The 12929-nt window shown below is 41.8% G+C and overlaps 1 protein-coding gene across 7 annotated transcripts in view; it reads right to left on the bottom strand.

The window, feature by feature from the left end:
- Positions 1-950: 950 nt before the first annotated feature.
- myh14 (myosin, heavy chain 14, non-muscle) overlaps positions 951-12929 on the bottom strand; it is a 47298-nt gene continuing 35319 nt past the window's right edge. For 6 of the 7 annotated variants that reach the window (XM_036134599.1, XM_036134628.1, XM_036134608.1 and 3 more), the window contains 9 exons: positions 11187-11285; positions 10888-11100; positions 10624-10785; positions 10410-10538; positions 10203-10291; positions 9784-10116; positions 7606-7714; positions 7114-7286; positions 951-4548 (listed from right to left, as the gene is read on the bottom strand). In XM_036134599.1, the coding sequence (XP_035990492.1) occupies positions 4359-4548; positions 7114-7286; positions 7606-7714; positions 9784-10116; positions 10203-10291; positions 10410-10538; positions 10624-10785; positions 10888-11100; positions 11187-11285 (1497 nt within the window). In that variant the 3' untranslated portion in view covers positions 951-4358. Of the gene's footprint in view, positions 4549-6889; positions 6931-7113; positions 7287-7605; positions 7715-9783; positions 10117-10202; positions 10292-10409; positions 10539-10623; positions 10786-10887; positions 11101-11186; positions 11286-12929 lie in introns of all 7 variants that reach the window. The other variant, XM_036134644.1, reaches the window with a different exon arrangement.

The following is a 12929-nucleotide window of genomic DNA, read 5'->3' as shown; positions in this document are numbered from 1 at the left end:
GGTTGTCCTAAAGTAGCAAAGCAGCCCCAGACCAGCCCACCATCATATCTGACCAGCACACTCTGGAGATAAACACATCTTCCAAAAAAAAAAAATACAAAAAATCCAGACTATTTTTCAAAACATGGTGAGGATAATGTAGATGTTTTTTTTTTGGAAAATATGATGAGTCCATATATGTTCTTTGTGGTAAGCAGAGAGGTTTTGACCTTCCAAATAAAATCCCTTAAATACATTTTATTGTGTACTTGGGAGTCTCTAGTAATGCAGAAAATGTGAATGTAGTCCCACCAGAAGCTGTGTACATCTCTTTATATTATTTTAAATAAAACCCCTTTATAGTATTTGTAATCCTTTTCAGACTGATAGATCTCATAAATGTGTTAGATCGGGGCTTTTTGAGATATTTTAGCCTAGTTCAAGCTATAAGACAGGTTCTGATTCTACAGGTCCGCCAGTAATCAGGCTTAGGTGTGGCAAGAGAAATGAGATTATCCAGTTAATTCACAATTAATAAGGGGGAGTCATTTCTTTCACATAGGACCCCCACGTTGTTTCGAATAGTTTTTTGTCCTCTAGTAAATCAAATTATTGTTAAAAAATACTCTTGTATTTACTCAGGTTATCTTTGATTGGGTTAAAAATTAGTCTGATCAGTTTTTGTCACAGATCTGTGACAAAAAAACAAAATATTAGGAATCTGTAATAATTTTTTCACACTATTTTTCTAGTAATAATTCCTCAGCAATAATTCCCATCTAGAATGAGCTTGTTCACAAGAAACCTTCACTAATAGAGTTAGCTGTAATGCACAGCTACTATCTGAGGAGTTGTCTGTTTTATTATTTTAGTTGTTTACAGTAAATGTTCTGCGAAGGAGCCGTAGTACCATTAAAAGTCCACATAAAGACATGGCCTGCAGAGCAAAAACACTCAGACTCACAAAGATGAACAACGGTCACTTATAATAAAGTCAACCCCAGTCAGATGTTTAATAATTACAATTTCATTAACAAAAAAAAAAAGGCCTAAAACAATAAAAACATATTTCCAAAATCTTTCAAGTTCCACAGTAGCCATAAACAAAGACTCGGGGGGGAAAAAACAAAAATCAAAAACACCTCAGAGACGCTCCGGGACTTATCTCTCGCTGCAGGTGACCGGGACTCATCGCCACGTTCTGGTCGATTATGACAAAAGTTCAAAGGGACTCCATCACCGTGACGCGTGACCTCAGCTTGTTTGGCTTCATGCTTAGTCAGCCTTTTTTGAGGCAAACAAGAGCTGATTTTCTATTTTCTTATGTCAGTAATACGTAAAAGTGCAGCTTTCACACAAAAAATAACAGGTTGCATATTGCTAAAGTAAAGGTCTACATATTTAGAAAAAGAGGAATTAAAATAGCAGGCGCTGTTACACGCCTGTCATCAGTAGTTAGTTTTCCACCTCCCCGGCTGCTGTGATTCAGGGCGAAAGTACGGATACACATGCAGCTGCTGCATTAAGTTGAACAGAATCAAGAGAAGCGACCCTGATTACCCCCAAAAAAAAAAAAAAAAACTACCGCAGAGGCCTCGACGGTAAACACTGATCATCAAACTAAGGAATAAACATTCAGAGCAACGTTTCAGCAACACAATCTTTAGTTTTCATCGGTTCCATTGGTTGAGTTACGCAGGAAATAAATACTTTCTTCTATAGTCCTTTCTATTTGTAGTAATTTTGACCTAAAAGCAGTGACAACTGTCTGTGTCTGGCCAAAAAAATAACAAAATCCATTCGATTTGCAACCTTGTCAATACGTCTCGAGGTTTTGTTTACGGTTCACCATTTTGACCAGATTTAGCACGGATCTGTTGTTTCAAATAGCAAATTTCAACCTTTTGCCTTTTTTTTTTTCTACTTGCTCACCTGATGCCGAGTTAACAGAATAGTGGATTTATGTTTTTATTTAGTGCTGCAACTTCTGGGTTACTGGTCAATTTGCCACCTTTACCACTCCATACGCCGGGATCAGAGTCAAATTAAACGAAAATACGGCTGGATATAAAATCTTCATTAAATTACATGTAACAGTTCAGCATTTATATTTTATTTTCTTCTACACAGTTCTTAAAAAATATCTAACTACCATAATAAATAACCTGATATGCAATATTTACGTTCCGCGTTTGCTTACGTAGTACAGACGCTTTTTGGCCTCTTTTAGCACACTTTGCGTTGTCAGACGGGTTCAAATGAAGCCATTTCTTGTTTTTACAGATCCTGATCTGTAAAATCACATTCAGTGGGGTAGAGCTGCAGGATTTAAGGAAAATATTTAATTGCGATAGTACTTCTGAGAATTGGGCAAGTATTATTGATAATGTTGATTATTGTCCAAACACTTTTCTTTCTTTCTCATGACACAATGTTCTCACCATTCAGGCGAGTTAATTAATAGTCCTTCCAACTGGCCACATATATTATGTAATAAATGCACGACACATAAAATAACGCATCCAGCTAAATATTGCATCTAAGCAGTCGATGATATTTTGATGTGTGTTGCAGCTCTAAAGTGATGTCGCTTCACTTTCCTGTAGGGCCAGGTTGGTTTTGATAGATTCCTTTCATTTATTAAATAAAATAATCCAATAAATCAGCGTTATTTTTCACTAGTGTTGACATAAACACTAGTTTGAATACCTGCAGTATTTAACGTAATCTGTAAGCATATGTTTTTTCGTGTCAGTGTAGAAGTGTGTTTAATGCCAACAGGCCGCGGACAAAAACGAGGTTATGAATTGGCAAAGGGGGCGAATTGACCCAGATACCATCAGCTCCTGTGAAAATCCAGCTGTCCTTAAGGGGGAATCTCCCCGTTAGCAAATCAGCTCATTTCAAAAATGGGTTACAGGCCGAAGCCTCCATCAGGCGAACAAGTGTTCGTTTCGTTAAAAAAAACAAAAAAAACAGACAAACAAAACAACAACAACATGGAAACAATCCGAAGAGACACGTGTCTCGAACCAGGTTTCACAGCAGCGCCATAAAAAGTGTCCGCGTTTGGTTCAACCCTCACAGATTAACGCCTCTTAGATCTCAGTAGCTGAAGTAAAAAAAAAAGCAGCTTAATAAAAATCCATCTGTCAGTGCCGACATTGTCATTTTCTTTAAACCTAACGCTACTAGCATATTAAAACTCTACGGTCGACCTAAGTGTGAGCAGAGGCTTAGTTTATCCATTATAGAAAACCCAACAAGCGCCCCCCCCCACCCCATCCCTCCCCATCCCACCTACTTTATTCTGCTGCTACTCTATGTTTACTACAAATTTCAAGTCCCTTTTCTCATCCGTACGCCCACCGTTTGGTTAAACACAAAAGCTTTGCTTTGATTGATATAGTACACAGCTCGTCATCAGTGCAGTCAAATCAGAAGTAAAGTGTCGGGAAAGAAAGCAAAAAAAAAAAAAAAAAAAGCAGTGTCTGTATCAGCGTAAGATAAGAAAAGAATGTGCTGCTTGGGATTAAAAAAAAAAAAAAAAACGATGAGGGTGTTTCTGGTTCTTTTTTATTATTTTTTTTCGACAGCAGTGATAAATCTCCCAGGTAAATTCACCTGTGGGACCCTGCGGGCGTAGAAACAACCCGACTGGCACACGGCCGCGCCCCGAGCAGCGTGAATTCACGTCGGATATAAATCACGGACGGTTCTGAAGCAACGCTTTAAGACTTTAAGTTAAAGAAACTACTCAGACCCTCTGCCTCGCCCAACATCAGACGCCTTCTAACCTAAATCATCTAACCGTGCCTGACGACATGAAACCTGTGATGCCTCCGACTTCATCGACTATTAAAACACGCGTCGGGTCAAATATTGCTCTGCTCGCTGCTGACGTTGTAATTTTTCCGGCCTTTTTTTTTTGGGGTCTGTTGTTTATCTGGTTCCTGTCGGCTGTTTTGCGTCGCACTAGATTGTCGTTTTCCAGCTTGAGCAGCCCTTTGTCGAGTCAGATCCACACAGTCACGGCTTGGAAACGCCTCCTTATGGAGAGAACGTTAACACCTTAGCTCAGTCTGCTCTCTGGGAACTGAACCTATCATGAAATTAGCAGATAACGCATTTTCGCTTTAAAATCTGTAGTTTTTCAGTTTCTTTGTTAGCATTAAGGAAATGAGATATAGAAATTGACGCGAAAAAAAAAAAATCCTGTTTTCTGAATTAGCTGAGGAAGAAATCAGAGCGTCGGCACGTCGTTATAGCACCTATTTGCACCCATCCTGTATGACTTTTGTTTAAAACTAGAGCTGCGATGTGCGCGTCTCTCCTCCACCCCTGAGTGTTCGAGGCTGCGGTCTGAGTCACTGCGGGCGTCACTCCGTGTTGTTGACGCTGTACGGCGGAGGCGGGTCCAGGCTTTGCTCTGAGGAGGGGGTCAGGCTCTGTGGGAGTCCAGAGGGGGGCGTGGGGGAGGCGGGGAGCTCCTCCGAGTCGGAGTTCTCCAGCGAGAAGTCGTCGACCAACGCTCTGCGTCCTCGCATCGACAGCGGCAAGGGAGCACGCCTGGAAGACACGGGAGACGCTCACAACCTGCTGACTGAATGTTACGCATCACTCAGAGCTGGGAATAAAGCGTTAGGATTTATTTAACCCCTTTCTGAACTTCCAGAAGTTTACTTTGGACTTTGGCTGTTTTTTTCTTTCTTTTTTTTGTTGTCAAACCACCAAACTGAGCTATGACATAATCTTTCAGTTTTGAAAAAAAAAAAAAACTTAAATTGTAGGGAGGAACCAGAGCTGTATCTGCACACTTGGGAGACCTAAGTAAATAATTATTTCAAATTCAATGTTAAGAACTTTATTAATCGTACCCTGGTGCAAAAGCAGCGCTTTATGGTTTCTATTATATTACCCTGAATCTTCTTGTTTGCCTTTCTACTGCTGAACTGTTTATGTAATTCACCTTCTCTGACATCATAATATTCATCCGACGTAATCATGGCAGGGCGGCCAAGTGAAGCCGCCGCCATCATAATATTCAGACCCCCCCATATCCCCAATTCAATAATAGCCCACCAGCACAGGCAGCTGATCCAGAAAATGTTAAGTTTTTTTTGCATCCTTTATTGATCAAGTTTAATCTTTAATAATCTTTTCATTTTACCACAAAAATAGAGCACTTTTTTAGCCAAAAGCAGACATGGGTGCACCCATTCGTTAAACTTTATTAAATACAGCGAGCATCATGAAATAAGGAGGGAATTGTATCCTGCTGTTGCTGCTGCTGAGAAAAGGATAAAAAAAATCGTTTTCAAGACCAAAAGAGTAGAAAATAATTGACCCAAAAGATTTAGGAAATTGTTTGGCTTTCTATTAATAAGGTAAACATCCAAGACCCTTGTTTAAAGTTTTCAATCTACGGTAATTGACAGATCTCTGTGTAACAAAAATCAGACAAGTCATTTTCTTTTTATTACAAGTTTATGTTTTAAGTTTATTGCTACCAGTAATTTTTTTTTTAAATCTTTTTAAATTTTGCTAAAAACTTGGCCTTCAGCTTTCTAACAATCCATGAGGGAGAAAAGTAAAAAAATGGTTATTTCCTTGTGAAGATAATTAAAGATAACTAAACTATCTAAAAAAACAAAATTCTTTCACAACTTACTAATTCATTAATTTACGCAAAATCCCTCCAAACTGTGCAAATGTGTGCATGAGGAGATTTAAAGGAATTTCAGGGACACCGAACTGGATCTGCAGCCGTGAATCCTGACTCTTCAACGGCGTTTAGACCCTGAACGGATATTAAAATAGCAGAATATGTTTCTTTCATTCAAATCTGTTAATGATTCACATTCCTTGGGGGTTGTGGTTGTTTTTATTCGTTTGCCAGAATAAAAACATTGTAAAATGTTTGAACAAATGGTTTACGACCCTAAAACGTTACTTTGAGAGGAGAATTTCCCCCCTGTCTCCACAGATGGACAAAAGTGGAAACAACGCTAAGATTATTATTCCAGCTAAAAGATGCTTAGCACTCCCAGAACCCCACTGACAAGATTCAGGGTGATATAAAAAGTAGAAGCTCCCAACCAGTTTAATGGTTTGAGTTTTGGGTTAATCTCTTTTTAGCCTGATAGATGCCATGGAAATGGAGGGATGCACTGCAAAAAACTGATCTAAAAATAAGTAAAATGTTCTTAGAATCAGTGTATTTGAGCAGGTAAATAAGATTATCTGCCAATGGAATGAGTAATTTGACCCCTAAATTAAGATAATTAGACATCCTGCACTTGAAAAATAAGATGATGGAGATGAATTGTTCCTATTTTAAGTGCACAAATCTTATTCCATTGGCAAATCATCTTATTTACCTGCTCAAATCAAGGACAGATACACTCATTTTAAGAACATTTTACTTATTTCTAGTTCCGTTTTTGCAGTGTGCAAACAACGGCTCCAGAAATTTACTCTGAATCCTGGAAAAGGTTCCTGTAGGGGAAAATATGCCCAAAAAGATGCAAATTGGTCACATTTTGTTTTTGTAAAGACAGGATTTTCAGGTACAGCTAATCTCCCAATGGATGACTTTTCCTCTTCTGTCCTCCACTTGTTCTTTCTTTCTGATTTTAAGCACCCACTGCAATGCATGATAATTAGAAGAAAGCAGCCAAAGTCCAAAGAAAATCTCTGAAAGACAGGCTCGACAGGCATGAACACTCCTGCAAGGCTCTGTACATAAAAACAGGTAATGAGATGGACACGAGCAACAGAAAAAGCAGTGTGTTGGATTTGGAGACATGTCTCTGTTATTGACGAACGTAAAGACGGCGTTCCAGACTTCCCGATCGAGAGCTGCCTAAATCCAACACACTGCACCTTTAAGGCCTTAGACAGAACGTACCACACACATTGACCTAGTTCTCTGGAGTCCAGTCAGGGACGCTGAGGGTTGGGGACGCAGACAGATGGGGAATGTGTCGGTGTTAGGTGGAGGCAAAAAAGGATGCAACAAAAGAGCAAAGCAAAACAAATCATATGGAGTTAATGGGGTGTTAAAGGATGGAAAAAAAAAAATGACACTCAGGTTAGCCAAAGGACAAAAAGCTGGTGAATGACGGCGCTTACCTAAACTGGGTGCGGAGCATGGAGAGGTCCCGCATCATGAGCTGATTGCTGTCGGTGAGCTCCTCCAGGTCCCTCTGCAGCTTCCTCTTCTGAGCGTTGGAGCGGGAGTTCTCCTCCTCCACCTCCTCCAGCTGCCTCTTCAGCTGCTTCAGCCGAACCATTGACTTATCCAGCTGCAGTGGTGGGGGGGGGGGGGAAGACACGGTGAGAGGGCAGGTTAAGAAAAAAAAGGAGCTTAGTGTGGGAAGGGCAGAACTGACTGGGATCAGAGCCCAGATTAGATCTGGTGGATTACTGGCTGATGGTGTTTTGGGAGGAGGACTGTGTGCGTTTCTGCTGAGGGATTTAATTTTCAGTGTGCGGGGAAGCAGATGCCAGGGCAGAACTACGATTAGCAGCTCCATTTTTCTCTTTGTGAACTCAGTCACAGTTACATCAGGGCACCAGGATGAGCTAACTAAGCTTCAGTCTTTGTCTATTTAACCGCCGTACCTGTTCTCTGTACTGGTCTGCGTGTCTCCTCTCGTCCTCTGCTTGCATCATCGCCTCCTTTAGCCTCTTCTCCGTCTTCCTCACCATTTTGTTGGCGATGGCTCGTTCCCTGTGGGAGTGGAAATGCTGTGTGCTTGGTTTAATGAATTTAAGATTACGTACAGCAGTCGTGACAAAGGCCTGCCTTCTGAAGCTGGGCAGAAACCCTGAAACTAGTTAAGTTGATAATTAACATAGCGTACATAGCTATTGATAGATCTGAAAAGGTTTTTCTTTGAAAGAGAAAATGTAAAGGTTCAATGCCTTCCACCCATGTTGGCACCCCTGGTAAAGATGTGTAAAATCAATCTTTTATTGCTGTGGTGCAATATGACAAGGATATAAACTGATAAATCAAACTCCAGTAGTGGAACAATTATTGTGACCTTCGCTGTTAAAACTTTGAACAGCCCCAATTTTCAGCTTCCAGGTTGAGCAAAGCTAAAGTTAGCGCCCAGACATACGTTAGCTACTCAAGCTTAATGTGCCTGGCAGCAAACAAAGCCTGATCTGTCTATTGCTATTTTTTTTTTTTTCTATATTCTATATTCTATATTAATAGAATTCTGTCTATTGCTATCTAAAAGCAGGGATGCTACTCAGCACACGGAGTTAGGGTTGGGAGGCTGCTCATGCCAAAGAGAAATAGAAAACCTGTTCAGGGTGTGAAGCTATTTTAAACATGGAGAAGCAGCATTTAGTTCCTATGCTCCGCTTATCTGGAACAAACTTCCAGAAAACTGTAAAAGTGCGGAAAGCCTGAGTTCCTTTAAATCAAGATTAAAAACACATTTGTTTAAAATTGCCTTTGACTGTTCTAGTTAAACTGTTTTACTGTTTGTTTGTTTTTTTTTTTTACTGTTTTTAATGTTCTTCTTTGTTTCTACATTCTATCTCTACTTGCTTTTATTCTATTTTCTATCTACATTTTATTCCTACTTGCTTTTATTTTGCTATATTTTAATCATGTAAAGCACTTTGCATTGTCTTTGTACTGAATTGTGCTATATAAATAAATTTACCTTGCCTTGCCTTGCCTTAGAAAATGCTATGCTAGTGTGACCCCTCTTCCAGTGCCACCCTGGGCAATTGCCCACATCAAGAACCTGGAGTGACTGTAGGATGTAGGATGTCTACAGATTACCCAGGGTCCTCTCTTTTTCTCAGCTCACCCATCAGGTTTTTTTATGAGACGTAACGTGGCTGAGATGAAAGGAGCTTTTTTATTTTATTTTTTTATTTAGCCAAATGATTTGGAGCTTTAATCTGTTGAAATATCCCATAACAAACTCACTTTCACTGTTGTGGATGAATCCATCAGATTTTTACCTGAACTGCTCTGAAATTTCTCAACGTTCATAGTGCCACGCATGCTAACCAAGCTTCCCAGAGCCTTTGGAACAGAAACAGGCCCACAGAATCACAGATCCTCCACCGTACCAAACACTGGCCATGAGGTTCTTCCCCACATATTCATCCTTTACTCACATGGAGTTTGTTGATCAGGACCTCAACACTTTGAATCGTCTTGTTACTGAATAAAGTTCTTTATAAATAAACTTGCCTTGCCCTGCGACACCAGAACAGAGTCTTCCCCGACTGCTGAACAGTGGCCCAACCTCCCTCAGCTGACACCCCAACCCCATAACTTTAAAAAAAAGTCCCTCTTTTCAATTTTTGTACCTGTTTTTGTGTATATTCTGTGCTTTATGTACCGTTCATCACAGAAATCCCTTAGCTTTTACAGTAACAGGCAAATAAAGGTGTTTCTGATGCCCTGGGTATCAGAATGCCTCAGATCAGCGTAAAAAGAAAAGCTCCAGTTGCATTTATTTTAAATAGTTTGCTACCAATAATTGTGCCACTGGTGATTTGATGAAAAACGAGAACTTTTCCAACTTTTTCCAGATTGAAATGGTGCTACAGAAATAAAAGACTCCTATTTTTAAGGTAAAGTTAATCTTTGCCTTAAAACACAAACATGAAGACATTTTACAACATAAAACAGTAATATTTAACACAGAAAAAGTTTCACAAATCAACATCAAACATATTCCAAGTCAAAAAAAAAGTTTTTCCTCTATTTATTTCCCCAATAAAAACCATTATTCCAGTTAAATGTGCCTTCGGTTGCCTTACTGTCTCTCCTGTTCCAGCTGCTCATCCATAGACTCAATCTTAGCCTCCAGGGCGGCGACGCTGAGCTTGTGTTTGCCCCTCACCGCTCCCTCCATCTCCTCCAGCCGGGTCCTCAGCTCCTTGTTCTGCCGCTCCAGCTGCTCTCGGGACGCCTCGGCCTTCTGGGCCAGAGTCCTTTCCCCTTGCAGCTGCACGGTCAGAGTCTCCACCTGCAGAGCTGTCTTCCGTTGCCTCTCCGCCAGCAGCTCGCCGTTTGTCTGCTCCTCCTCCAGCTCCTCCTCCAGCTGACTGATCCGAGACTCTAACCTCCTCTTTTCGTCAGACAGCACGTTCCTGGAAGAAGGGGAAATCTCAGGAGCCGGAAGCAAAGCGCCGAACCGAATGGAGATGATGTAAAAAAAAAAATGTGGACTACTAACTTTCCAGAGCTGCTGTTGACCATCTCTTCAGACATTTCATCTCTCTCCTGCTGCGCTTGTCTCTTCTGTCGCTCCGATACGGCCAGCTCCTGCACACACACACACACACACACACACACACACACACATGGACGCCAGCGTGAAATTCAACGGGACACCACGCAGACTTCAATCGATCTGCAAAGGTTTTGAGTCTTGGCCACGTACCTCTGTGAGGTGCAGCACCTCCGCTTCCAGCGTCTGTATTTTCTTCTCGCTGTCTTTCGACTGTGCGATCACCTCCTCTCGAGATAACTTGGTCTCGTCCAGCTCGCGGAGAATCTCCTTCATTTGACCCTGAGACAGATAAAAAAAACGAGAATTTAAGCTGACGCGTGCGGACGTGCACAGAGGTTTGATGCGTGCGCGGGGGGATTTGAACCTGCAGTCGGCGGAGCTGCTTCACAGAATCGTCTTTGCCACGACTGGCTGCCTCTAGCTGGGCCTCGGCTTCTTGCAGCTCGGCCTCCAGCTGCTTCTTGGCCGACACGGCCTGAGCGCGCTGAGTCCTCTCCTCCTCCAAGTGGATCTCCAGCTCTTTGACCTGGTTTCAGAGAAGGGAGGTGAAATAGAAAACAAAGTGATTCAAGTCAAGAATCTAAAGCCATGCCGGTGCTCTCCTCTCCTCTCCCCCTCCTCTCTCCACCTGCTTGCTCAGCGCCCTCCTCTTCTCCTCTCCCTTCTCCTCGTTGTTGCTTATCTCCCTCTCAAACTGAGCCTTGAGGGCCTGCAGGTTGACCTCCAGCCGCAGCCTCAGGTTCTCCGCCTCGGTCAGCTCCTCCTCCAGCTCTTGGGTTTGGGTTCGTAGGCTCTGAACCTCGGTTTCCAAACCCCTCTTGGTCCTCTCGAGCTCGTGGACCTGCAGCGAGGCGAGAAAGCCCTGTGACCTAAAAGGTAAAAGCTAGAAGCTAAAAATAAAACTGTTCCACGGGGGTTAATTCATACATTTTTGCCGACGTCATCCTGCTGGTTTACGAGCTGGTCCATTTCCAGACGCAGCTGCTTGTTGGCTCTCTCCAGCTCGTCTCTTTGGTCCTGCACCTCCTACGTTTAGAATAACCAGAGCAATAACCAGTAAAATCACACATACTTGACGAATAGACAGTGTTTTGCAAAAGTGTTTGTGTTTTTAAGCTTTTCCACATCGTGTCACATTACCACCAATGTTAACGTGTTTTAAGAGGATTTAATGTTATAGACCAGGGGTCTGCTAACCTAACTCTGCCAGATGGATTTGCTCCGCATATCCATCTGGAAACCTTCCGTTGAAGTAATTTTGGGAAGGGGCGAAAATACTGGTTAGCTGATTGGCCTATGTTGGTGATAGACGGGCCAAATAAACCAATCAGATCAACGAAGCATATGACGTACTAACAGCGACGATGAAAAAACAACCACAAGCTCTTGCCGAAACCAGTCGGGAGAAGAGCAAAAACATCTTTTCCTCTGAGAAAAGCCTCCCTAGCAGTGTTTTGCTCTTCTTTCAGCGAAGAAATACTCTGTAATTCCGATAAAACTTGCTCGATAGCCACGCTAACGCTAGTTTCATCGGCTGAAGCCTCCATGTTCTTTAGACTGAACTGTCGCGCTTCTCGTTGCGTCACACCTCAACCCGCCTCAAAGCCAACGCTGATTGGACGTTCGTTTGGTGAACGGCTCCAAATTTTCTTTAACGGAAAAGTAGCCAGACTGATCTGCGAGTGAAACCTTGAAAGCTCGCGAGATCAGGATGGTCTCACAAGGCCAGGGGTCTGCAACTCCAGTCCAGCAACTTTGGGATGCATCTCCGTTCCAAAACGCCTGAATCAAATGAAAAGTTAAAGACTTTGCAAAGCTTGCTGACGTGCCGAGGAGGTAGTTGGGCCTTTTGTTCAGAAACGCATCCTTCGGTTGCTGGACAGGACTGGAGGAACAGATCATAGTTGCAGACCAACACAGAGTCGCTTGTTAGGTGAACGTTTTGGTCTTTCTCTCTCTTTTTTTTTTTAAATAAAAATATAAAATGTGAGGCTTGCATTTGCTTTCAACGTCTAGAGGCTGAAACATTAAGAGTCAGGTCGTTGCCCGTTCTTCTTTGCTAAATAGCTCAAGTCCAGTCAGACTGGATGTAGAGTGTTAGTAAGCTGCATTTTTCAATTCTTGCTGTGGACTCTCAGTCTGGGCTTTAATTGGGCTGTTCTAACGCACAATTACATTTTTATCTAAATAATTTCCTTGTGACTTTTTTGGAGCCTCAAACAGGATTTGTCTCCACCCATCATCCCATCACCTCTGTGCAGCTTCACTGTCCCTCCTGAAGAAACGCATCCCCACAGCATGCACTGCAAAAAGGGAACTAAAAGTGAGTAAAAAATTCTTGAAATTAGTGTATTTTTCCTTGATTTGGGCAGGTAAATAAGATTATTTTCCAATAAATGAGTATTTTGATGCCTAATATAAGATAATTAGATAAACTGCACTTGAAATAAGATGGTGGAGATCAGTTGTTCCTATTTTAGGTGCAAACATCTTATTCCATTGGCAAATAGTCTTATTTACCTGCTCAAAACAAGGAAAAAAACATTTATTTCAAGAGAATTTTACTTACCTTTGGTTCCCTTTTATGCAGTGTGATGCTGCCACCTCCATGTTTCCGGCTGGCATGGTGTGCTCAGGGTGTTAGGTGGTGTTAATTTTCTGCCACACATA

Source organism: Fundulus heteroclitus, chromosome 3 (genome assembly GCF_011125445.2).
Source record: "Fundulus heteroclitus isolate FHET01 chromosome 3, MU-UCD_Fhet_4.1, whole genome shotgun sequence".
NCBI lineage: Eukaryota > Metazoa > Chordata > Actinopteri > Cyprinodontiformes > Fundulidae > Fundulus > Fundulus heteroclitus.
This window is presented reverse-complemented; position numbering and strand designations above follow the sequence as displayed.